The sequence below is a fragment of the Chlorocebus sabaeus genome, chromosome X (assembly GCF_047675955.1).
Source record: "Chlorocebus sabaeus isolate Y175 chromosome X, mChlSab1.0.hap1, whole genome shotgun sequence".
Taxonomy (NCBI): domain Eukaryota; kingdom Metazoa; phylum Chordata; class Mammalia; order Primates; family Cercopithecidae; genus Chlorocebus; species Chlorocebus sabaeus.
Genome location: NC_132933.1, coordinates 131,352,140 through 131,379,015, shown reverse-complemented (window position 1 = coordinate 131,379,015; position 26,876 = coordinate 131,352,140). Strand labels below are relative to the sequence as shown.

At 32.1% G+C, this 26,876-nt stretch overlaps 1 protein-coding gene across 12 annotated transcripts in view; it reads left to right on the top strand.

Moving 5' to 3' along the window:
- Window positions 1–26,876, top strand: part of CNKSR2 (connector enhancer of kinase suppressor of Ras 2) — a 290,055-nt gene that overhangs the window by 149,299 nt on the left and 113,880 nt on the right. For 7 of the 12 annotated variants that reach the window (XM_073013842.1, XM_073013843.1, XM_073013840.1 and 4 more), the window contains exons 9-11: window positions 3,733–3,879; window positions 14,081–14,214; window positions 19,082–19,293. In XM_073013842.1, the coding sequence (XP_072869943.1) occupies window positions 3,733–3,879; window positions 14,081–14,214; window positions 19,082–19,293 (493 nt within the window). The remainder of the gene's footprint in view (window positions 1–3,732; window positions 3,880–14,080; window positions 14,215–19,081; window positions 19,294–26,876) is intronic. The other 5 variants (XM_037986403.2, XM_073013844.1, XM_073013845.1 and 2 more) reach the window with 1 other exon arrangement.

Below are 26,876 nucleotides of genomic sequence, written 5' to 3'. Positions count from 1 at the left end.
AATCACTTTGAACCCGGGAGGCAGAGGTTACAGCGAGCCAAGATCGCACCATTGCACTCTAGCCCAGGCAACAAGAGTGAAACTCTGTCTCAAAAAAAAACCAGAAAGAAAAAAAGAAAAGAAAAATGATTAACACGTATTTATATATTTTTTATGGCTAAAGGTATGTTAGAATATCCCAGAGACTGGAATTATTTGTACTGGAGCTCTAGCACCATGTCATATTTGACTTCTAGTAGAACATGACCAAAACCAATAAATGGGGGGAAAGTGTTAAGAATTATATTTGGTAAAGAAGATAGAAATGATTCAAATTTAAGGAGTTTGAGAGAGGACTAAGGAAAAAAAGGACTATTCAAATGAGAACGGCACAGCTCTGGTTGCTGTTTATGTGTATACAAGTACTAGGATGGGACTGATATAGCTAAAACCTACGTATGTTATTAAGAAAAATGTTACACATAGGCTGTAAATTACTCAGTAGGCTTCATTCCTATTTAATAATTTCTAAGTGAAACTGATTTAATACTTAAGTGGAGTATCTACTGAGATCATTCACTGAATCAAAAATCAGTGGATAGTATAGTTCTTGACTTATTGAGTACACCTGAATAATAAATTTATATTCTCTCTTGTCAATCATCAAGGTATAATGCATAGAGCAGATTTTACTTCTCCGTCACCACCTTTTAGTGTTTTAAATAGTAGTGTTGCCTTTCTGGTTCTGCAGTTTTGGTGGAAATTTTCCATCCATATCAAACAGTCCTGATTAGGTAATTCATAAAATTTATTATTTTCTAATTGGAATGTTGCTATTCATAGACTAGGTTCATGTATTTTGTTGGTTTTGTTTGTTTAGAAGAGTAACTCACACTTATTGCCAAAAGTTTAGGAAATAAAAGTATAAAGAAGAAAGTATATATTGCAAGTCCTTACTCCCTTTAATTGAACCACCATTAATGGTGTTTTCTATATTTATGTACATTCTTTAACGAAAGTAGAATTAAATTATGTTTGCTATTTTGGAACTTACTTTTTTTTTACACAATTTTTATATCCCTTACTAATGGATACATTTACATAATGTACAATTTTTGGTTGATTTAAACAGTACTGTGACACATATGTTGCACATTTATTTTTGTGCTTTTATCCAATCATTTCCTTAAAGTAGTGGAAGTAGAATTTGGGAGCCGAAGATATGTAATATACAGTCTTGATGTATATTTCTTTGCTTTTGTTTTAAACATTGTTAATGTCATGTAAATAATAAAAGGCTGATTTAAAAATAGTAAAATTAGATACCCAAATTTTCTGCCATTAAATAACTTTCAGCTGTAAAATTAAAATCCACCCAAATGAATTTTCTTATCAGAAACCAATTCTACTTTCTGATAGAAAAGCAATTCTAAGCTGGGCACGGTGGCTTATGCCTGTAATCCCAGCACTTTGGGAGGCCACGGTGGGTGGATCACGAGGTCAGGAGATCGAGACCATCCTGGCTAACACGGTGAAATCCCGTCTCTACTAGAAGCTCTGAAAATACAAAAATTAGCCGGGCGTGATGGCAGGCGCCTGTAGTCCCAACTACTTGGAAGCTGAGGCAGGAGAATGGCATGAACCCGGGAGGCGGAGCTTGCAGTGAGCAAAGATCGTGCTACTGCACTCCAGCCTGGGCGACAGAGCGAGACTCTGTCAAAATAAAAAGCAATTCTATTTTTTGGAATTGTTTTCTTGAAAAGAGCACATAGAAAGTGTGAAAGAATAGGATGAATCAAATTGCACTAAAAATTTCATAGGAAAATACCATCTAGCCTTAAAAATCTTCAAATTTTGTAATAAGTAAAATGAAAAATTGGTGAGTAGAAATCAATGTGTAAATCGAGAATAGATGTGCTGGAAAAAAGATTATGGCCATCACATTGACCACTTTAGTATAGTTAGCAATTATTTGAGTGAATAATTAAATAATAAAATGTGGTTATCATTAATAAGTTGCTCCCAAACTCTTTGTATAAGTAGTATGTTTTCTCCCCCCAAACTTGTAATTCAAAATGTGCATTCATATTTTCTTTGGCAAGCAAAATGAACCCTTGGATTTGAACTCCCTTTGCTTTAACTCTTGGCTGTACAGATACTACACAGCTATCAGAGGAATCAGAATCAATGTAATATACCTTTGGGCACATAATAGTCCCCACTTACATGTAAGGGGAGGCATTTGACCAGTTCCATTACTGTAGTTGATCCACATTAATGTGATTTAAAAAAACAAAACAAACAAAAAAAAAAAACTGGCAGTCTCATTCAGGTTATCCAAGTATAATGATCATTTTAATTCATATCTGAGACCCCCTGAGATTTTAAGCATTATAACATCTCACTTCTTGTTTGTTCTAACTTCACCAACACTTAATTCAGCTATAGTTGATGTTGCAATTTAGATGAATGCTTATTAAATATACAAAAGTCCCCATTCCATAATAGCCGCATTCCAGATTACCTCTTCTTCATAGTCTGGTCTATGCTGCTTTTGGTGGAAGTGCTCATTCTCTCCGGCTTGACAAATATCTCCCAGTCAAAAACATGATTATTATTAGACAAAAGGCACCAATTATCTTTAACTTGGATGCCTAGGAAGAAACTGTATCACTGTTCAGACCATTTGCTAAATCCTACGTACAATTCAGGATAAATTTTGACCTAGTGTGTTTATATAACACATCCTGGAAAAGTATAATCCATTAGGGTTTGGGATAAAAGGGTTTTCTCTCTTTTAAATGTGAAATTTTTTTTAAAAAAAAAAACAACTTGGAATAATAGACATTTTAATGTGTTTCTTTAAAGCATAGTTTCTAGGATTTCAGTTACTTGATACTGCATCACTAGTCCGTTTTGAAAGCAAAGTAACAAAAATTATTCTATATTCAGAATTTTAAAAGGATGAAGAGTGAAGTAATTTTAACGGGATGCAGTTGAGCCCGATTTCAAGACATTTATCAAGTACTTTGATTTTAATTACACAATATGTTTTTAGGTGATATTCAAAGAGGATAACTTCATTAAATTTAGCATATTATATTTTAAGTTTATAGGGTTGTTTGGAACACATTTCCAATAGCTGCTTCATTGGAGTAGTGTTACCTTGTTATTTTTGTTCTGTCTTTATAGCATGGTAAAAGGTTTATTGTATTGCTGCTCTTGTCCATGCATAAGAATGTTGCCTTGGTATGTCAGTACCAGCTATTGGTAGTAAAATATCAGTCTAATTTAGAGACACTGGTACCACTTATCTCTAAAAGATGGTGATGAGTAAGCTTGTGGTGTAGTTTGTAAGCTGAGGACATTGCCAAATCCTTGTTTTCAGGCATACAGATTTTTAACTATACTGGTGAACAGAGCTTGGATCTAGACCTAGCAGCTGAGCCGCATTAATGGTGACATAATTTCATTACATTCTGAAGTACTCCATTGGTAGGATACCATTTTAGTCTTTGCTTTGACATGGTAAATGTCCATTATGTTGTCTCATAATGATATGGACTAATGCAATAACATGGTTAATCAATTCAAAGATAAAATTTCTTGAGTATGTATCTCCTGAAAATTGATAGGATGGTACACCAATTATGTGACTTTTTTTTTTTTTTACTAATCTTATTAAAGGGGGAGAACATTAAATCTTTGAATACTGTACCTCAATTTTATTGTAATGATTTTGCTGGTTACCAGGTGGGGTGGCAGTTGAAAAATTTGGTGAATGCACTACGAGAGGACCCGAGTGGTGTTATCTTAACTTTGAAAAAGCGACCTCAGAGCATGCTTACCTCAGCACCAGCTTTACTGAAAAATATGAGATGGAAGCCCCTTGCTCTGCAGGTAATGAAGCTTAATCATAAGTCATACACCATCATTTTAGCCATAGATTATCTCAGTAATGCTTCTTTATTGTGCCTCATCTCAGCAGCATATGGATTAATCTTGTATGCTTTTGAAAAGTTGTTTGTGAAATGATCTCTTCACAGCTATTCTAATAGGCTTAATTGTGATGAAATCTGAGAGTATCTAAAACCCAAATGAAAAACAACTCTGCCTTAATTTGTAAACATTTAAAGCATAATTCCAAAAGGTCACAATTTATTTCATTCCAAAATATGAATAGAATGAAAATAAGATGGTTCATTTTTATGATATGATCTTCTATTTTTTGTTATACCCACATACTCTTTTAGAAGAAGCTAAGTGATAGTTTATAGAATTCTTTTAAATCAGTTCATTAAATAGTAATAGTAATTTATAAACAGTAGGAAAATGAAATTTTATATTAGTAATTAAAATGCACCTAGTACACACTAGGTGCAGTGACTCACACCTGTAATTCCAGCACTTTAGGAGGCTGAGGCAGGTGGATCACTTGAGGCCAGGAGTTCAAGACCAGCCTGGGCAACATAGCATAACCCCATCTGTACAAAAAATTAAAAACTTAGCCAGGCATGGTGGTATGCGCCTGTAGTCCCAGCTACTTGGGAGGCTGAGGCAGGAGGATCATGTGAGCCCAGGAGTATGAGGTTGCAGTGAGCTATGATCATGCTGCTGCACTCCAGCCTGGGCAACAGAGACTCCATCTCTTAAAAAGAAATGTGCCTTGTACATTCCTCCTGACTGATCGTTTTTCTCTTTCCACCTTGTAAGGTGGCAAAAATAAGGAAATTGTTGCACTAGAATTTTTGCATTTTTCTTCAGCATGAAACATCACTCTTCAGCATGAAATGTTGCTCTTAACATTGATAACATTTATTAAGCATTATCTTGAAAGTTATAAAAATACAATTCTGATTGATGAAAGGCAAGGATGTAATGAATTTTCTTCTACTTCAGTCAGGATATAATTTTTAAACTTAAGTAATTTTTGTCCTTCACAAAATGTGCATTTTTAAAATGAGACTATTACCTTTTCTTAGAAGTTAATTAAAAAAAATTAGATTGCCCATTGAACTGGAACATGGCCCATTATTCATATTAAAAAGGAAAGCAGTATATGAAATGCATTATTGTCACTGCTATGTAAATTGTTATTAAGCTCTATATTAGTACCTTTTATTATTCATAGATTTTTTTCCTAAGAATCAAAATTCTCCGTTATACATGAATGACTTTATAGATTATAATGATTTCTCATTGTTTGAAACTTTACTACTTATTGGCCGTTGGCATTATACTTAAGTAATATAAAAACGCATATATGTGTCAACATTAAGGCCTTTAACATTTTAATGTGAATCTGTTTTTCAAGTTAATATATGTAAGACTGAATTAACATGTCCAAATCCATTTGACTTGCATATATGTTTATTTTAAAAGATACTTGATGATCATTACAGTTCAGAGGTCGGTGTTTGCCTCATTATTGAAGTCATAGATGAGTAGATCAGACTTTCCCATTACATCATTTTTTTTCTCACTGCGTTATAATTTGCTTTGTTCCCCCTGGAGTTTCCTATTGCCATGTCTTCCCCAAAGATCCTTCTTCAAAGTGTAAGGGTGTGGAAACCCTGAAAAAGAGGCCTGTACTTTCAGTCATTAGGTTATCTTCTCTATATATATGAGGTGAAATTTAATACCTCTTCTTTAGTCCCTCATATTTCACATTAAACACCGAAAATACCCTAGTTTCTTGTTGATCCATGCACTCTGAAGGATTATCTCTAGCACATGCGTTTGTAATCTATTCCCCTGTTATATTCTTTTCCACATGCACAAACTGAAGTGGAGAGTTAAGGTAATGGCAGTACCCAGTTAAGAATCGTTTTTATATAAAATGCTAAAATAACTGAAAGACCAACTTTTTTGTTACATATACATTTGGTATATGTATTCAAACCTAGAGAAAAAGGACTTGAATTTTAAAAATTACCTTCATATCATTCCTTACCCTGTAAGTGCCTTACTCTTAAGGCACTGTTTCTAGATCCATTCCAAATTCTGAGAAATGTGCCTCATCAGATCACTAATTATTTTTATTCGTCATTGCTTATTCAGCTATGCTGCATGTATTTGTAAATTTACTTTTTCACAGTGCTGAAATCTGAAAAGGAGGAAATCAGCATTATATAAGTGCTATATCTATTGACACTTTTGTAAATTTGTCATTTCAGCTGAATTTGGTTCACCTAAAATCTATTGGCCAAAGTCAACCACCAATAGATAAATAATACTATTGGTTGGGGGAGGGGAGACTGCTTCTAACATTTTTGAAAATTACTTCAGTTGTTGCCTTTTTACAGAGCAGAGGAAAGAGTACTGGCATTAATTAAATATTTTCTAGTGGCTAAAACAAGGTCTTAGGAGTGAGGACAATGGATAAGTCCTCTAACATACCACACCACTACCGAATCTCCCTGAAGAAGACCTGAAATTGAACCATTACAGAATTCTTCATTGATCTTAAAGTTCTGGCTTATGCTAAAATGCAAAGACACCTGAAAACATAATGAAAACTATCTAGTCAAAATTTTTATAGATCATAGATTTTGATACAAAAGATAGACAAAATCTCAAGGTACCAGGATCTGGAGGATGAAGGTACACTGTCTCCAGAGGGGGAAAAGTTAAAGAAATACTAAGATGAGAAGATCTTGAAGGCAGTTTTGCATAAAATCATTACTTTATCTCAGGTCACCTTTTCTTCCTAGTACCTAAGGAACTACCTCAGACGTGAAACGTAACTGCTAAACGTAGTAACAATCCTCTGCATAGACAAGAGTGCCATTTTTATTGTATTCTTCCTTTTGGTAGGTGCAGAAATACACTGGAGCCAAAATGCCCATCAACTCATTCAAACATAAATCTTCAGCATTCAAACTTGAAAAAATGGAAATGAGGTTATTTCTTTTTTCACAGGGTGTACCAGTAGTCTACCAAGAATTATTTAAAATAGAGGATACAAAAGGAAAGAATCTGTGGCATTTATTTAACTCAATATGTCTATTTAATCTTTTTGAAAATACTATCCCAGGCTTAATTTAGCTGATAGCATTTATAGATAAAATATAGGAAAGTTTGTAGTAGTATGAAGGTAGGCACTAATACATGTATCTTTTTAATGAACAAGTTTATCCTAACATAAGGAATAATGATTTTTTAAACTTATAAGGAATTGTTTTTAGCTATACAAATAAAACAACCTTATCTATCCTAAGGTAGAAGATTGTCAAAGAATATCACATGTTTTAATTAAAGTACTAGTTTTATTTCTAAAAATACTAAAAGCATAGTGACTTCCAATATTGATTAACTACGGTGATGAATTTTGATTTGGATTTTCTTTTGAAATTCATTGATGGAATTATAGCCAAATAAACAAAAGCATACAATTCAACTTCATACTCACAGAGCAATTTCATTAGTACATTTCATTAAATTGGCAACTCTTTTGATGAATTCCTGATTTCTCAAATATTTTGTGATAGAACGGAAGGACTTAAACATCCCTTAGTCAAATACTACAAGCAAATTTAATAATATCTGGAACCTTTAATTCTGTTGTCATTTTCACCCATTTGTAAAAAGCAGAGATGTCTCATCTGAGATAGAATCTCTTATTCTAAGAAAACAAACCAGGGATTCCTTGCTTTCTGGGAGCTGCTTTTCAAAACATCTTTTTAGTGGCACTCTACTAGTTTTCTGCATTTTGGTAAGCATGGTGATTGCTTATCATCAATTTCTTCTAATTCAAAGAAAAATAAAACCTCAGAGAACTGTGGATAAACCTCAAGGTATATGTTTAGATGTTTGTGGTTTTAAATTAATATGTGTAGGCCACGAGCATAGATGGGTGGTGTCCCTTTCTTCTTATGAGAGATGTGTGGAAGAATTATCTGGACACTGCCAAGAATGTTCCTTGGCATCATCACTGGGAATCAATGATTTTTAAAACATTTAAAAACCCAGGCTTTTTTTTTTTTTTTTTTTTTTTTTTTGGTGAGAATGCATCTCAGAAATGATCACTAAAATCAGTGCTGGAATTCTCAGCATAATGACATATATTGTTCAAGACATTTTTATATAAAATAACATCAAGCTGTAACATTATAATTATGTTCCTAAGTTGTATTCTCATTTATAAATCTCTCAATTGATGCCATAGTTACTTACACAATTTTGTGTTTTTCCATTTAAATTTTATTGTTTAGCATTATCTTGATGCCATTTTTACAGCACATTTAAATAACTTTGAGCAGAAAATAAATAGAAAAGAGTCATAACAGTCGATTTTGTCTATCAGCTGGTGTAACAACTGGAGAATGTTGATTGCATTCAATTTCAAATACATACAGATATGAATGATTAAAGTCATTCTGGAAAAATCAAAATACATAAGTAACAATAAAATTGAATATTCAAGTTGCAGGTCGATGTGACTGAAAAAAAAATTAGTGACAAAAAAATATATATGTTTCTGAGAGTTTTGTTTTAAAGAGAGCAATAACTAGTATTAGGCATGGCCCTAGAGAAGAAAATAAATTTTTAACTAAAAATGTAATTGTGCTGACTGGGAGCCAGAAACAACTGTATGTTTTACATACTCAAATGAGTAAATAGCTGTAAGTAATTGTCAAATTTTAGCTCACCAGTGTTTAAGCAAATCAGTCAAAGGATCTAAGTCACATTTGTATTTTTGAGCCACATGCTTTCAAGATTTTAATAGTGGCTACAGATAATCACCTATAATGTAGAAATTGTCCATTCTTTCTTTAGTTAACATCCCAAAAATGATGTTTACTGTAATTTGAAAAAATGGAAGTCCAATTTTAATGTTGCTGTTTAATTATGCCCATAAGGCTGGACAATGCAGGATTAAAGACACTAGTGTTAGCCTCAATACAATGTGCAATATTTCATGATTTGGTGGAAAAAGCCATTTTATAATGTGACTCTTAAGTCTTTATTAGTTATATGCTGTATAAGTAATACATATTTTAGGCATATATATCTGTATTTTTAAACCTAGGTAGATATGGTTTCCTGATCAAATCTGTGGTCAGAAAAAACACTTGTTTTCTCTGTATTCTGACAGGAAAGGAAAAATTATATGCGTATAAAAGGAGACTCAAACCTTTTGTATTTATAAATTTGCATTCTAGAAAAAGCTGTGAAAGAACTGAGAGTGGGAGAATTTTGAATATATGTATTTCCCTTGCTTCAGTTCTTTTCAAATAATTGACTACTTATGAAAAGCTTGGCCAGAAAAAAGTATTCTCAATAATTTTCCAAATTAGATTTAACCTTCTTTACATGGCCAAGAAACTACAAAATTATATATGAATTCTTGCCGCTTAAAATTCAGGATACATTTTCTCTGAAGCGTTTGCTTAGATTATTAGAGAGTCAATATAAAATAATGTTCTTGTACTAGTGTTGGGAATTAAAAATGTGTTTGAACTGAGTAAGGACTTATGTGAATGTTCTGTGCTAGAATGATGGGGTATTGTGATCCATTTGAGTCTGTGTTTATTCCCAAGAGCGAATAAAATAAATGGCCAGGTTTTATACTTGATGTAATTATTTGTATTTCAGTGGGTATTTCCCCACTGGAAGGCAAAGCAAGTTCTGTGTGATCTTGGCATTAGTGAATTTTAGAGCTAACTACATAAATGTGTAATGCACTGTTTTAATCTTTAACGTTGGAGTTGTTTTTATGCCATTGGTTTCATTCAAGCTCTATCAAAGCTGGGTTACTTGATAGAAAGAGGGACAACTAAATTAAGATATGCTTGCCCAGAGATGTTAAAATGTAAAATGTTTTGAGGAAAACCTCAACGTCAAATGTAGTTTCTTAAGTATAGAAGTTCTTTTCTCATGGTCTTTAAGACTATAGAGATTTCACAGGTACACGAATACCTTTCATATGTGCTCAGTTACCTTAGAGATGTTAAAATTGGGGCACACAAAGAAAAGACCTCAGCAATCAGAGGCTTTAAAGTGAGACCTGAACCATCAGAGGATTTAAAGCTTTAGCTTACAAAATTTTATTTTACAGCAATCACAATCTTCCAATGATATTTAAGCTGGATGAGTAGGATATTATTGCTGAAGTTATCACTAATAATTCAGAGGAAAGTTTGTGTTATACCCTATTTTAGGACACAATTTTGAAGTATTTATACATTCAAACTGACAGTATGAAAAATATAAGTTTTACCTAGAAGATTTCTAACAGTAGCAAATTGACAGTAGTACGTTATCCTTAATTGACCTAAGGTTATAAATGTATGTTTGAAGAGATACATACGATCATTTTATTTAGGATTTGGACATTTTAAGAGATGCATGCCAGTACCCCCAGAAATCTATCATAGATTTGTTTTACAAGAGTCACAACATACATGCAAATGTGTCTTCCCTGTTGGAGTCTCATTGAATATGTGGAAGGAGAGCTTCATCTCAAAAGGACCATTGAAATGAAAACTAAATGGTATGACAAAGTCCTTCCAGAAAATAAACCCCTTTGGATGGAATCAAAAATGGATCTATGTCATACTTGATTACATACCACAGAAGATCAAGTTATGCTGAAGCTTCATGTTTACTTTAAATAACAAGATGTAATCCTAAAACAATCCCCTTGTATTGTATCCATTTTATCCATAGTGTTGATAGTTCTAATTTTCTTCCCATTCAAATTTTGTCAATACAGGAGAAAGTCAAAAGATAAAAGAATGTTACTCTTTAATTCTACTTTTTTTCTTAAATTGAAATTTATTTGTAGTGCAACAGTAACTACTTTTCTTATACTGTATTCTAAACAAATGATTATAAGTAAATGTTGCCAGGATAGGAGAAGCTATCTTTTTGTATTACATCCTCCTCATTAGATTTTTTTTTTCAATCTAAGGAATATGCCTGTGCTGAAAGAATTCTGTGTTTTGAGTTGAGGGAAGCTAAATTTGTTACTTTCTGTGCATTTTCACAAACTTAAGTGGCTATTGGTGGTAGGTGTATTTTTAATGCCTCTTGTTACAACTAGGAATTTCTCACTGATAATTTTAGCTAATTACATCATTTATTCTGTACTGATTTGGTCAAATTTTACTTGTCTTTCTAATGTTCTTTAATGCCTTTTTCATTCATTTAGTCATTTGAGTTTTTGCTCTTTCAATTTTTGTCCAAAGTTAGAAAATTTTTAAAGAGATTATAATTTTAAATTATCACAAAGACCCCTTTGGGTTAAGTAGTTATTTTTATTTTCCCATGAAGGTTGTACTTTACTAAACTTTATTTTTCCATCGCTTAATGTCTAGTTTTTAAAATATGAATCTCAAAAAGAATGTTTATTATTTAGCTTGGATTAGCTTGTTAAAAAGAGCACAATTAGTAGAGAGAAATATACTGAATATATTGAATATTTACAATGAACTTTACTTGGCACAAGGCATACTGATGAGCCAGATAGTATTTCCATGATAAACCAGTTGAAATATTTTCTGTGACTTACCAGTCAATAAAATAACAACCCAGATGAGTTAAGCAACAGGATTGACTAATTTCTTTTTTCTCTGAAGTAATATTTTTTCAACCAGTTCAATTAATTGAACCAGCATGGCATAATCAAACCTGTTACGTATTTAAGCATATTTAAGAATCTTTTCCCTCTATGTATGTGCTAATTTGGCTAATAACATTAACTGATGACATTGATAGGGACTGTTTGCTAAAATAGAAACCTAGAGAAATAGCAGTTTGAAGGAAATTGAGGGCTAATAATTACATTTCTTGGAAGGGAAAAGACATAGGTACCCTAGGTCATTACCTCACACTTCAGGTGTATCTATTTTAAAATGTGTTTGTAACCATTAACTGCTACTATTTCCTTCCTTCCTTTTTGTTTGGGGAGAAGAAGGGTAGGTACTAACCAGGAAAAATTATCTTTAGTTCTGTAGATGGTAAAAGTAAAGAAGAAAAGTCCTCAAAATAGAATAGTGACTTCACGAGAGAGGGAAGGCAATAAAAATTTAAGTTTGATTATGTTTACATGCTTATGTTTTTAGAACTTGATTTTAAGTTCATTTACAGTGTTAGGATATTTAAAAGTAAGAAAGCTATTAGAGCATTTAAAAAGTATACTGAATATTAGTTTTTCTCTCACGGTGTATCTGTTTAAAAGAATTGGAAAATAATATTCTGTTAAATGAATGTTTTCTTTGCTACATTTCTATTATGGTAAAATTTTGGTCAGATTTATTGTTTAGCATCATCTGTATTTAAAACCAAGATGTCCTGACAGAGAGGAAAACAGTTATAAACAGAGTCACATCACAGTGATTGTATGTATGTATTGTTGAATCTGCCATTCAAGGATTTGTTGTAGAGGCATGAAATGCATCCTTAGAAATAAAATAATTATTTATTTCCTTGGGATTTATGGTATTCATCAGTACAGGTGACTCCTATGATTACCTATATAATCTCAGGATTTTCCATTGCCTCAAGTTTTGTTTCTAAAAGACAGGAATAGTTGAACTGGACCCTATGCCAAAATTAGCATAGTAAAACATAATCTTTACTGTGTAATTTTATAATATCTTACAATTCTTCCATTAACATGTAAAACTTCTGACCTTTTTTAAAATATCATATAAGGTGGAATATTGTAAACTCCCAAATTACATTATCATTCCTTTTCCCTTTCTCTCTCTCTTTCTTTAATTTCTACTTCACTACATTAAAATTTAACTGTCATTTTGGTAGGATGTGTGATTTCAAGCTATTAAGGTGAGCTGTGTAACAGGGAAGGTCAAAACCATGAACTGAGTCCTAAATTATGTAGCCTACCCCAGTGACTTACATTGTACTTTCCATTGTATTTATGCTTGGCTTTTTAAACAAATTTTGTTTATCTGTACAAAAGTATTGTCACAATATAAAATAGTTGTAATATGCCACTTTTTGAGTGTCTAGCAATGCATATTAAAACAATAGAACTGTGAGTCTATATAAATATGCTAAGAGAGTTTTCATACTGGCTAAAATGGCAACATCTTGTCATGTGAAGATACAGTTCATTTGTGATCATTATTTTTGTGTTTGTGATTACATTAAAATTTTATTTTTAATATGTTAATTGTATACATAGCTAATCATTAAGATCTGTAAGATAAACATAAAACTTGTGAATTTTAGTTTCACTTCAGGATAATTTCACAAACCACTAGATTATTTTCAAATGCTGTGAAGCTTGGAATTGGGAGTGCTCTTAAGTTAATGCATCCTCATGTACTGCTTAATTCCGTATGTATATTACCTTAACTTCTTAACTTTAAGAAAATAACCTCCTATTTAATACTTAAATACAGGCCTGAAAATGAGATCTATATATGCAACTAAAGATTATTTTAAATGATAGATAAATGTGTGTGCCTATGAATGGTGAAATGATTGTGTTACATAATTACCATACTTTTGATGATATACCATAAACTGGCTTTGAGAAGACAGCTATACTTATTTTGACAGAAAAAAAGTACATTTTTCTAGCAAATACTCTCGTATTGGCCTTTCATACTCCCACTTTTGTAACCTTTTCTGAGCATCTGTAACATTTTACTAACCTAGAAATATGGTTTATCTTTTTTGGGAGAAGATCTGAAATAGCTTTCTCATACATCAATCAAGATGTGAGTGAGCTAATTCTTTTCAGAGTTACTCATCATTATTGTTCTTTTAAAGGTGGAATTCTGACAAAATTAATTTAATTTAAATAAGTTTCTAACTGTGAGATAAGTCTTCCCATTTTGAAACACTGCATGGTATTTTTGCTTTATAAATAGTATTTCAGTGGTTGTACCATAGATTAAGGTGAGTTGGGAGTGAAGTGGAAACCTTTACCATACTATTTGTTTTTGGAGATTGAAAGGAATATCCATGTACTAAATAACATGTTTCTTGATTTCAGCCAAGTTCAAAAACTTTGCAGAAATAGATAATTTTAAAATGATAACTATGTGTCATTGTTGTTGTTGTTGTTGTTGTTGTTTTGTGTGTTGTTTGTGTGCGTATGTATTTTCTTTTTCATTTTAACTAGCCTCTTATACCTAGAAGTCCCACAAGCAGCGTTGCCACGCCTTCCAGCACCATCAGTACACCCACCAAAAGAGACAGTTCTGCCCTCCAGGATCTCTACATTCCCCCTCCTCCTGCAGAACCATATATTCCCAGGTATAAAACTATCACGTTGTCCTAGGCAGCTTCTAGCTAAAGGTAAACTTAACAGCATATAAACTGCAAAGTCAATTCTCAAGGAACACCTTGAATATTTTCTCACAGTTAGGAATTCTGAACACATTCTGCAAAATCATTCCCATTATAGAGAATGCATGTTAGTTAATAGTAATAATGACTAATTTGTATATAAATACTTGCTGTGTATTAAGTATTTTATACTATCTCATAATAGGAAAGAAGAAGAAAGTAATATTAAATAACGATTAGGATTTTTTTAATAAGTAAAGAATAAGTGAGGTTCTTTGGCTAAAAAGCCCCAGAAATTTTCTGGTTACTTTGAAGCATTTCATACATTTAAAAAAAAAAAAAATGCTATAGATGACTTTTATGCTTTCTTAAATGTAAGTACTGAGGAAGATATTATTTGATAATGATTATGAGGGAGATTGTCTTTTTTCCCCTAATAATCCTGTATCTGAAATTTTTATTTCATTAATTCATTAATGTTTCTTTCAGGAAGTAGAGTTTACAAGGGAATGAATTACTCTTAAAGTCTATTTTCTAGATTTCTTGAGGCTGTATCTCTATTTCATTTATTGATTCTTATCTGAAATTCCTTGCAGATGTAGAAGAATACAGCTTTATGTCATAATGCATTCTTCCTAAAAGCATTCTAATATCCAGCCTTGTGAAATAAAAAATTGTGGAAAAGGACTAGCACTAAATGGGGATCATTAATACCAATCACAAAAAACTTGATTCAATTTTTAAGTTAGTTCTGCATTCAAAAACAATAATTTAAGGTCTCTTGTTTTCATGCTATAATTAGTATTAAATTTCTTTCATATATAAAAGAACTGAATTCCCTGTGTTTAATTTCCATTATTCTTTAGTACACTTAGTGTTTCAGAAATCTATATTCTATTAGACATGATGGTTTACTGACATTATATGATCTAAATGCTGCATGGCAATATGGTTTATCTGCAAATACCATGTTGTCATCTAGTAATATAACTATAGTCAGTTTTATATATATTTTAGTTCTTTGAGAATTAAATATAGCCATTGGAACATGACTTATAAGATATAGTTTACTAAGCTGACATTTCATAAATCTAATATATAATTTACAATCTTTTGTTCAATTTACAAGCAAATATACAAATCCATCCAGTATCCTAGTAAAATGCAAGTTGCATTTTAATTCTATTAAGACAGTGTCAGATTTTCCACATACTCTTGCATGAGGAGCAGTGAAAGTATGTGTGTTCCAAACAGGAAGTGACTTTTTATGATTTGTTTACATTTTAATTGGAAAGATTTTTATTTCAGTGCAAATAATTATTTAAAAGGCCTCATTCTTCAGAGGTCTACATATACAGATAAACATCAAAAGATTATTTTTATCAAATCTCTGTAGTTTTAAAATGTTCTTTCCTCTTCGGTGGTGAGGAGCTTGTTACAAAGAAAGTGTCTCCTCTACAAAAAATATTTAAAATACACTTAAGAGGACAAAAGAGTAAAATGATCCAGTTCTGTCTTCTGAGTGTGATGGACATATTATAAAGGCTCTATATTGAAGCCAATAAAAAGCCTGAAAATGCCCTTTTAAAATATTAGAGAATGTGAAATTGAAATATCAACATAGTGACCCTTGCTTTGTCAGTATTGCTTGAAAGCTCCATACTTTTCTGTAAAATTCATAGTGTTTACTGTATCGCCATAAGTGATTCTTAGTTGGTCAGTGTATAATTTAACAGAATATTCTAAATACATTTTGAGTCAAATTGTTACTTAACCAGTTATAAAATCTTTCAATATAGGAGTCAGAACAATCCATGCATCAAAGCCCCTTTGAACCACAGCCTTACATAAGTGTCTGCATTTTCTGGCTTGATGTTAAGTTGACAGTCAAAACTTTTTGCATTTGTGATTATTTTTATAGATACAGCCTTGGCAATTTTTTCCCCATTTTCTCATTTTGAAGATGAATGTTGCGAACCTAGTTTAATTCTTCTGAACGTTTTCCCCCATATTAAAAAACTTTGTTTATAAAGGATAGGCATTTTGGTGGTATGTGAACATATATGTTTGATTTGGATTGCAAATAATAAAACCTCTCTCGTCTCAAAAAGAAAACAGAGTTGAAAAATGATAGGACTAGTTTTCAAGTTAGACAGAATATTTTTCATGTGGTTACAATTTTTTGAACACATTTATTCCAGAAAAAAAGTTATTGCAAAAGTGCCTTTCTCTCTAAAAGATAAAACACTCGTATGTGAAATGAGTGAAATTTGGCTGGCATTTTATTATATGTCTTATGACTATACACAGTTTCATTATAATTATATATAGTACATTTCTATACTTAACCAAATTTCTTTTTCTATGATGAAAATGAAGAATTTATAGGTATTTGAGCAACTATGACATTTAAGCACTAATTTCTCTTATTAACTCTACTGTGTGCCATTAAATATAAAGTTAGTTCAGCAAAGCAATGCTCTTTTAATTCTTCCTTAAATCCTTTCTAGAGCAAAGGCACAGATTTATTGCTTATGTGCATAAACGTACAACATTAAGAAAGGTGTAAAAACTCTTTACATCAGAATGAATTAACACATTGAATTCTCCAGGGACTCATGACATGAATATGTACATTAACACACACACACACACACACACACACGCACATTTACATACACAATACATGTATCTACTCATTCTACTGAAAAGTTTGGTTTTGCTTGGTACTTTTCTCAATTCAACAGTATTTTACTGCATTCTATATAGATTTGTTTTAAAAATCTACCCTGTTGATATAAGGTCCCTCCCTCATGTTATTATACAGTAGGAAATACCATCCCTTTCAATTTCCTGCCACAAGATGTTTCCATATAAATATAGCATGGTGTATTAATAGGGCTAAATCACCCTCTGATTTCAGCTGCATTAACATTCATGTCACAAGCCTCATAGCGCGAGGTCTGTTCATTTACAGATAGGCATAACCTTACTCCAGTGCCACAAATTCGTTAGGGCTGCTTCCAAGCTAGTTGCAGCGTCAATTTCTTTTTGATAGTGGACTAACCAGGCAATTTGTTCAGGAGAAGTTTTCAGCAAGCCGAAATAAAATTCTGCCTGGATTTTATATTTATTTCCTTCATGTTGCCTAAGAACTATTTATATAGTTCTATTTTGGTAATAAGCAATACTTTTATTTTAGAAAATAAAAGAGTAAATGGTAATGTAAATGGCAACAACACCTTGTGATGGGTTAAACAGATAAGAAAACTCACTGATTGTCAGTCTGGAGAATGTTGTTTGCTACTTTCTACATATTTCAAATACTGGGAATATAGTTTTCTACATTTGGACAAACCTAATCTAAACATTTACACACAGAAGCAGAAATACAGGCTTTTGCCAGACTGGGGCTCATATTTTAGAATTCACATTACTTTTATAAGCTCATCACCCTTTTAAAGGGTATAATAGGAATTAATTTAAAAATTGTTCTTTTTATCTGTCTTGTTATAATTTAGTTTATTCTATGAATTTAAGATTTTAGTCTTATCACTTAACATAAAATTAAATTTTTTTCTTGTTTGACAGCATTTATTCATGGCACTGTTTAGGGTAACCAGAAACAATTAAGAAAAGGGAAGAAATTTAACTAATGGTCCACAAGGGGGGAAACATTGCATTTACATTCATAGTCATGTTCTAGAAGACAAGCTTTTCTGACAAAAAGTTCATAGGTACTCAGTGAAACATTTCATAAAATAAACAAGATTCAATTTAACAAATAGCAAATGAACTATTTCTATCAAAATAGTTTTGGGGTTTAATTTACCTATTACACTGTGTGAGTAATAGGTTTTAGGGAGCTCATAAATTATTAGAGATGTTTTTCTCTAGAATCCTATAGAAGAAAAAAAATCAACTTGCCATCACCGTAAATTCCATTCTTAAACTCCGCATTTTATCAAATTATTTTACCTTCTCTCCTCAAGAAACATTGATGTATAATGAAATTTTGATATATTCATTTAGAATGAGTTCTAGGAATATGTCTTTTTACTCTTAAATGAGATCTGTAGAGTTTGAATACTGAGAATAATACTTTTTATTAAGGTTTATTTAAAATTAATTACATGTTATGTGAATTTCTTATAATACAAGTTTATATCATGCTAATTTGGTTCCTAAGGCTACAGTGCTCCTTATGATAGTTCTTAAACACATCTTTATTTTTAAGCAGTGCAAATTTTTACCGAGAATCAATTAGGTAAACTGGCAGAAGAAAACATTATACTTTAGTTAACATTACTACCATTATACCTACTGTCTTGAACACTAAAAACAATTTATGTGCTAAGGTAAACTGGCAGAAGAAAGCATTATACTTAAGTTAACATTATTACCATTATACCTACTGTCTTAAATGCTAAAAGCAATTCATATGCAAAGATAAACTGGCAGAAGAAAGCTATATACTTAAGTTAACTTTACTAGCATTATACCTACTCTCTTGAACTCTAAAAGCAATTTATGTATGACATGGTACGGTGAAAAATGGACTTGGGCAACAGTAAAATGTTTCATGGCCTATTTCAAATTCTGTCAGTTATTAGCTGTGTAACATTGAGGCAAGTTGTTTAGCCTTTCTGAGACTCACCATTTTGTTTTCAGCAAAATAAGAATAATTACAAATTGCCCTATAAATCTCAAAGAAAGTTTGGAAAGGTCAGGAGATATATTGTGTGGGAATAAATTATTAGTATTTTAGACCCTCGGCCATTTACTACCCTAACATGTTTCTACATCCTTCTCCTTGACTCTAACCTTTCTTTAGGGATGAAAAAGGAAACCTTCCTTGTGAAGACCTCAGAGGACATATGGTGGGCAAGCCAGTGCATAAGGGATCTGAATCACCAAATTCATTTCTGGATCAGGAATATCGAAAGAGATTTAATATTGTCGAAGAAGATACTGTCTTATATTGCTATGAATATGAAAAAGGAAGATCAAGTAGTCAAGGAAGACGAGAAAGCACCCCAACTTATGGTAAGAGTTCTTCTTTTATGTTTATGTAAGAATATATTTCTGGCATCGGAATCTCAATTTCCTTTAATAAGTTTTCGGGTTGTGAAAGTTACTTAGGAGCTTTTGAATCTTTATAATTGATCTGTCTCTCTCATGTGCTTCTAAGTGGAATTTCTACATGATATGAGACATGATATTAAACATTATTCTAGATTTTCAAAAGATAAGAAAGAACAGTAGATAACATTTTAGTTCATAATGATTTATAAAAATCTTTTTAGCATCACATGTACTTCTTGTGTGTTAGATGTTGCCAGTTTGGAAAAATTCAACTGTTTTTTTTTTTTCTTTTCTGTTTTTTAAATGAATACTTACTGTTAACATGACTTATTTAAAATAAAATTATCTCCATTTCCTCAGGGATTTTAAGAAATATAATTTTCTAGGGAAATTCTCACCTCAGTTTTTGTATTTTTTAAACAATCTGTAAAATTTATTTGACATTAGAGTGGAAGTGGATTTTAAATAGAATGGATTGAACATACTGTATTCAAGGCAAAAATGGACCTAGAGTTATGATGGGCACAGGATTGTTTTAATCTTTGATTCTTGACCAAAAAAGTAACCCAGTCACAAATACTTAAAATTGTTATAGTATATCTGAAAGATTTGCAGATACAGTTGCTTAAAGTAGTAAAGCTTGTGGTTCTTTTGCAAGAATGAATGGATTTAGTTGAAAGTCTCTGCTCCTCCCTTTCCACTTTTCAAATTAATCATTTTTAGTGAGGAGCTTATACTTTGAGGAAGGACAGCATCCTTGCTAATTAGTTCAAACTTGATCAATGGGAGCTGAGCAGAAGCAAAGTTGTTTTTAGCTCTTCCTTTCTATTCATACCCCTCACTTGTCTGTCATGGCCATATACCTCCCTCCTTTGGTCTCAAAAGAGCAGTCATCACATGTCTTCATATACATGTCTTATTTCCTTTCAGCAATTTGGTAATAAGTATGAAAGAAAAATTTTCCCCAAAATGATCCTAAATAGTAGAAGCCATACTTATCTTACTTTGTGTTATTCTCTGTACATGTGCTTTTTAATCATAAGAATAAATAATATATTTTAACATAAACTCCTCAACTATACTACTCTAGTGGCAATTAAACTGCTAAGTATTGAAGATATTTGAACCTTTACTTTTCTCCTCTACTATATTGTAAACCTATAATATAGAGTATAGAGGCCTGTAATCTTTACTATCCCTACCTTTGCCCCATGAAATAATATGAAATTTTTATTCTTATTCATTCATTCCACACATACTAATTGACTGCCTATTACTGGATAGGCAGTAATGTATTTCAACTCTTCTTTGTTTGTGTCCCAGTATTATCTGGCTATTTTCTACTTATGTTGAAGTAAGTAATTAGTGTTTAATTTAAGAGAAATTATAGTCACCAAATGAAAGTGATTGATTACTGATGACTTTATTTTAAAAAATGTTTACTAAGTTCTTACTTGAATGGCTATAAATTGGTTGTCCCTTCAGACTACAGTTTAAAGCACCTAATGCCATCATGTGCCACAAATGTCCCCTGAATAAACTAGAATACTTTTTAAATATTAGAAAATTTAGATAGCCTATAAATACTTGATATCTTTTTGTAAACAACTTAGGAGAAAAGAAATATATACTACTTAAAAGAGAGAAGTAAGCAGAGTTATTTGTTTCCTTCAGTATTGCTTTCAACTTTTAAAAATTGACACATAATAATTGTACATATTTATGGGATACAGAGTGATATTTTAATACATGTATACAGTGGGTAATGATTGAATCAGAGTAATTAGCATATTCTTCACTTTAAACATTTATCACTTCTTTGTTCTGGGAACATTCGAAATCTTCTCTTCTAGCTATTAGAAATTATGTAATAAATTATTGTTAACTATAGCCATCCTATAGCACTATAGAATACCAGAACTTACTTCTCTCATGTAGCTGTAATTTTATATCCATTAACCAGTCTCTTCAAAATCCCTCTCTCACTCACCCCTCCCTTTCTCAGTCTCCAGTAACCACAGTTCTACTCTCTATGAGCTCAAAGTTTTTAGTTCCCACTTGTGAATGCAAACATGCAGTATTTATCTTTCTGGGCCTGACGTATTTTACTTAATATAATGTCTTCCAGGTTCATTCATGTCGCAGCAAATGACAAGATTTCATTCTTTTTTAGAGCTGAATAATATTCATATATATATATATCATGTTTTCTTTATCCATTAATCTGTTGATAGACATATAGGTTAATTTTCATATCTTATCTACTGTGAATAATGCTGCAATAAACATAGGAGTACAGATATCTCTTTGACATACTGATTTCCTTTCCTTTGGACATATACCCAGTAATGTGAATGCTGAATCCTATGGTAGTCCTGTTTTTAGTTTTTTAAAGACTCTCCATACTAATTACTATAGTGATGGTACCAATTTACATTCTCATCAATATTGTATAAGAGCTCCTTTTTCTCCAAATCATTGCCAGCATTTCTTAATTTTTGTCTTTTTGATAATAACCATTCTAACTGGGGTGAGATGATATCTCTTTGTGGTTTTAGTTTGCATTTCCCTAATGATAAATGACATTAAGCATTTTTATATACCACTTGGTCATTTGTGTGTCTGCTTTCATGAAATGTCTATTCAGATCATTTGCCCATTTTTAAATAAAAATATTTCTTTTATTGCTGTTGAATGGTTTGAGTTCCTTGCATATTCTGGATATCAGTTCCCTGTCAGATGAATTGTTTCCTTTGCTCTACATAAGATTTTTAGTTTGATATAATCCCGTCTGTGTGTTTTTTTCTTTTGTTGCTTGTAAGCCTTAGCCATAAAAATATTTGCCTAGTCCAATGTCCTGAAGTATTTCCCCTGTGTTTTCTTCTAGTAGTTTTATGGTTTGGGGTCTTATATTTAAGCGTTTAATCCATTTTGAGTTGATTTTGTACATGGTGAGAGATAGGGTTCTAGTTTCATTTTTCTGAGTATGGATATCCAGTTTTCCCAGCCCTATTTATTGAAGAGGCTATCCTTTCCCCAGTGTGTATTCTTGTTGCCTTTGTCAAAAATCACTTGACTTATTTCTGAATTCCCCATTCAAATAATTCTCCAATCAAATAATTGGGCTATGTGTCTGTTTTTATACCAGTACAATGCTGATTTGGTTATTACAGTTTTGTAGTATAATTTGAAGTCAGTCAGTGTGATGCCTTCAGCTTTGTTCTTTTGGTTCACAAATGCTTTGGCTATTTGGGGTATTTTATGGTTCCATACAAATTTTGGATTTTTTTTTTCTATTTTTGTGAAGCATGTCGTGGGTATTTTGACAGGGATTCCACTGAATCTGTAGATTGCTTTGGGTAGTATAGTCATTTTGACAATATTAATTTTTCTTATCTATGAAAATGTGATATCTTTCCATTTTTTGTGTTCTCTTCAGTTTCTTTCCTCAGTGTTTTGTAGTTTTCATTGTAGAGATCTTTCACTTCCTTGGTTAACTTTCTTTCTTAGTATTTTTGTAGCTATTATAAAGGGGATTGCATTCTTGATTTTTTTCAGATAGTTTGTTATTGGCATGTAGAAACACTACTGATTTTTGTATGTTGATTTTGTATACCGCAACTTCTGAAGTTGTTAATCAGTTCTAAGAGTTTTGTTGTGGAGTCTTTAGGTTTTTCTATATATAAGAACATGTTGTCTGCAAACAGGAACAATTTGACTTTCTCGTTTTCAATTTGAATGCCCTTTATTTCTTTATCTTATCTAATTTCTCTGGCTAGCACTTCTAGTGTGTTAAATAGGAGTTGTGAAAATGCTCATCCTTGTCTTGTTCCAGTTTTTAGAGAAAAAGCTTTCCACTTTTCTCCATTCAATATAATGCTAGCTGTGGGTTTGTCATATCTGGCCTCTATTGTGTTGAGGTGTATTGCTTTCTATACCTACTTTGTTGAGAGTTTTTATCATGAAGGGATGTTGAATTTTATTAAGTGGCTTTTTTTGTGTATCTATTGAGATGTTTATATGGTTTTTGTCTTCATTCTGTTGATGTATCACACTTATTGATTTGCATATGTTGAACCATCCTTGCATCTCTGGGATAAATCTCTTTTGATAATGGTATACAATGTTTTTCATGTATTGTTAGATTTCATTTTCTGAGAAGTTTTGCATCCATGTTCATGAGGGATATTTTTTGGTCTGTAGTTTCTTCTTTAGTTTTGTTCTTGTTGGATTTTAGTAGTACCCGTACTGCTGGCCTCATAGAGTGAGTTTGGAAGAATTTCCTCCTGTACTATTTTTTCAGATAGTTTGAGAATAATTGGTATAAGTTATTCTTTAAAAGTTTGGTAGAATTCAGCAATGAAGCCAACAATGAAGTCATCTGGTCCCAGACTTTTCTGTGTTGGGATCATTTTTATTACTGATTCAATCTCATTACTAGATAGTGATCTGTTCAGTTTTTTTTTTTATTTCTCCTTGAGTCAATCTTGATACATTATATGAGTCCAGGAATTTATCCATTTTCTCTAGGTTTTCTAATTTGTCGGCTTATAGTTGTTCAGAATAGTCTCTTATATTCCTTTCCATTATTGTGGTATCAGCTGCGAAGTTTCCTTTTTATGTCTGACTTTATTTGGGTAATCTCTGTTCTTAGTCTAGCCAATAGTTTGTTTATCCTTCAGAAGACCAACTTCTCATTTTGTTTGTCTTCTGTAGGTTGTTTTTTTTTCTTTTTTTGTCCCTTTCATTTAGTTATTCTCTGATCTTTATTATTTCTTTTCTTTCACTAATTTTGAGTTTATTTTTGCTTTTCCAATTTCTTTTTTTCCTAATTTTTTGAAGTGCAATGTTAGATTGTTTATTTGAAATCTTTCTGCTTTTTTGATGTAGGCATTTCTTGCTATAAACTTCTTTCTTAGTATTGCTTTTGCTGTATCCCATATGTTTTTGTATATTGTATTTCTGTTTTAATTTGCTTAAATAAATTTTTAAATTTCCTTTTTAATTTTTTCATTGACCCATTGGTTGTTCAGAAGCATATTGTTTAACTTCCATATAATTGTACAGTTTTTAAAGTTTCTCTCACTGTTGATTTCTAGTTTTATTTCATTATGATCTGAAAAGATACTTGATAGAATTTCAATTTTTGAAATTTGTTGAAACTTGTGGCCTAACATATGGTCTATCCTGGAGAATGTTATTTGTGCTGATGAAAAGAATGTATATTCTGCAGCTGTTGAATGAAATGTTGTGTAAATGTTTGTTAGGTCCATTTAGTCCATAGTGCAGTTTAAGTCTGACATTTCTGTTTTGATTATCTCTCTAGATGACCTATCTAATGCTGAGAGTTGGGTGTTAAGTCCATAGCTATTATTATATAGGGGTCTGTCTCTCCCTTTAGCTCTAGTAAGGTTTGCTTTATATTTCTGGGTGCTCCTGTGTTGGGTACCTATATATTTACATCTATTATATTCATATGCTGAATTGATTCCTTTGTCATTATATAATGACCTTCTTTGTCTCTTTTTACATTTTTTGACTTAAAGTTTATTTTATCTAAGTATACCTACTGATGCTTGGTTTGGTTTTTGTTTGCATGAAATACCTTTTTCTATCCTTTTACTGTCAGTCGGTGTGTGTCTACAGGTGAAGTCAGCTTCTTGTATGCAGCATAGAGATGGGTCTTGTTTTGTTTTGTTTCGTTTCGTTTTCTTTAATCCACTCACCCAGTCTTTATCTTTTCATTGGGGAATTTAAACCATTTACATTCAGGGTTGTTACTGATAGGGGAGGAATTACTCCTTCATTTAGGCAATTGTTTTGCTTATTCTTTGTTGCTTTCTTCCTCTCTTTTTGTTTTATCTTTGCAGTTTGGTGGTTTTCTGTAGTGATAAGGTTTGATTCATTTATCTTTCTCATTTGTGTTTCTACTCTACCAGTGACTTTATTATTTTGTGTGCTTCCATGATGGAATTATTGTCTTTTTGCTTATAGATGTAGGATTCCCTTAAGCATTTCTTTTAGGCCTGGTCTAGTGGTAATGAATTCCCTCAGTCTTTGCTTATCTGGGAAAGACTTTATTTCTCCTTCATTGCTGAATCATGGCTTTGCTGGATGTAGTAGTATTAGCCAACAATTATCTTTCAGCACTTTGAGTATATCATCCCATTCTTTCTTGGTCTGTAAGGTTTCTGCTGAGAAATCCACTGTTATTCTGATGGAGGTTCTTTTTATGTGATCTGACACTTTTTTCTTATTGTTTTTAGAATTTTTTCTGTGTCTTTGACTTTTGACAGTTTGAATATAATGTGATTTGGAGAAGACTTTTTTGGGGTACTTTGAGCTTCCTGTATGTTTGTATGACTATATCACTTACAAAACTTGGGAATTTTTTAACTCTTATTTTGTTAAATAGTATATTAGTCAGGGTTCTCCAGAGGGACAGAACTAATAGGATATATGTATATATGAAAGAGAGTTTGTGAAGCAGAATTGACTCACACAATCACAAGGTGAACTCCCACAATAGGCTGTCTGCAAGCTGAGGAGTAAGGAAGACAGTAGTGGCTCAGTCCAGGTCCCAAAGCCTCAAAAGTGGAGAAGCCAACAGTGCCACCTTCAGTCTGTGTCCGAAGGCTGAAGAACTTGGAGTCCGATTCAAGGGCAGGAAGCATCTAGCATGGGAGAAAGATGAAAGCTGAAAGACTTAGCAAGCCAGCTTATTCCACCTCCTTCTGCCTGGTTTTTCTAGCCACGCTGACAGCCAGTTGGATGGTGCCACCCACATTGAGGGTGGGTCATCTTCTCCCAGTTCACTGACTCAAATATTAATCTCCTTTGGCAACACCCTAACTGACATACCTGGAAACAACACTTTGAATCCTTCAATCCAATCAAATTGACACTTAATATTAACTATTACAATAGGTTTTTTATGCTTTTGCCCATTTAATTTACTTCTGGAACACTTAAATTCAAGTGTTTGGTGACTTTATGGTGTCCCATTTGTCATATAGGGTTTCTTTATTCTTTTTTCTTTCTTTTTTTTTCTGACTGGATTATTTCAAAAGACCTGTCTTTATATTCAGAAATTCCTCCATCAGCTTGATCTAGTCTATTGTTGAAGTTCTCAGTTGTATGTTTTTATTTCATTCATTGAATTCTTCAGTTTTAAGATTTTTGTTTGGTTCTTTTGTATGATATCTATTTTTTGTTGAATTTCTCATTTCAGATCATGAATTGCTTTTCTTATTTTGTTGAATTGTCTGTATTCTCTTCTATCTGAGTTTCCTTTCTTAAGGATCATTATTTTGAATTGCTTTTCAGGCATTTCATACAGTTTTTTTCTTTTTTTTTCCTTTGGGGTGTATTGCTAGAGTTGTGTTCCTTTGGAAGTGTCATATTTCCTTGCTTTTTCATGTTTCTTATGATCTTACATTGCTATCTGTGCATCTGGTGAAGCAGTCACTTCTTCTAATTTTATGGGTTTGCTTTCATAGAGAAAGACATGTTTATGCATTTGCATTCTATAGTGTCAATTGGGT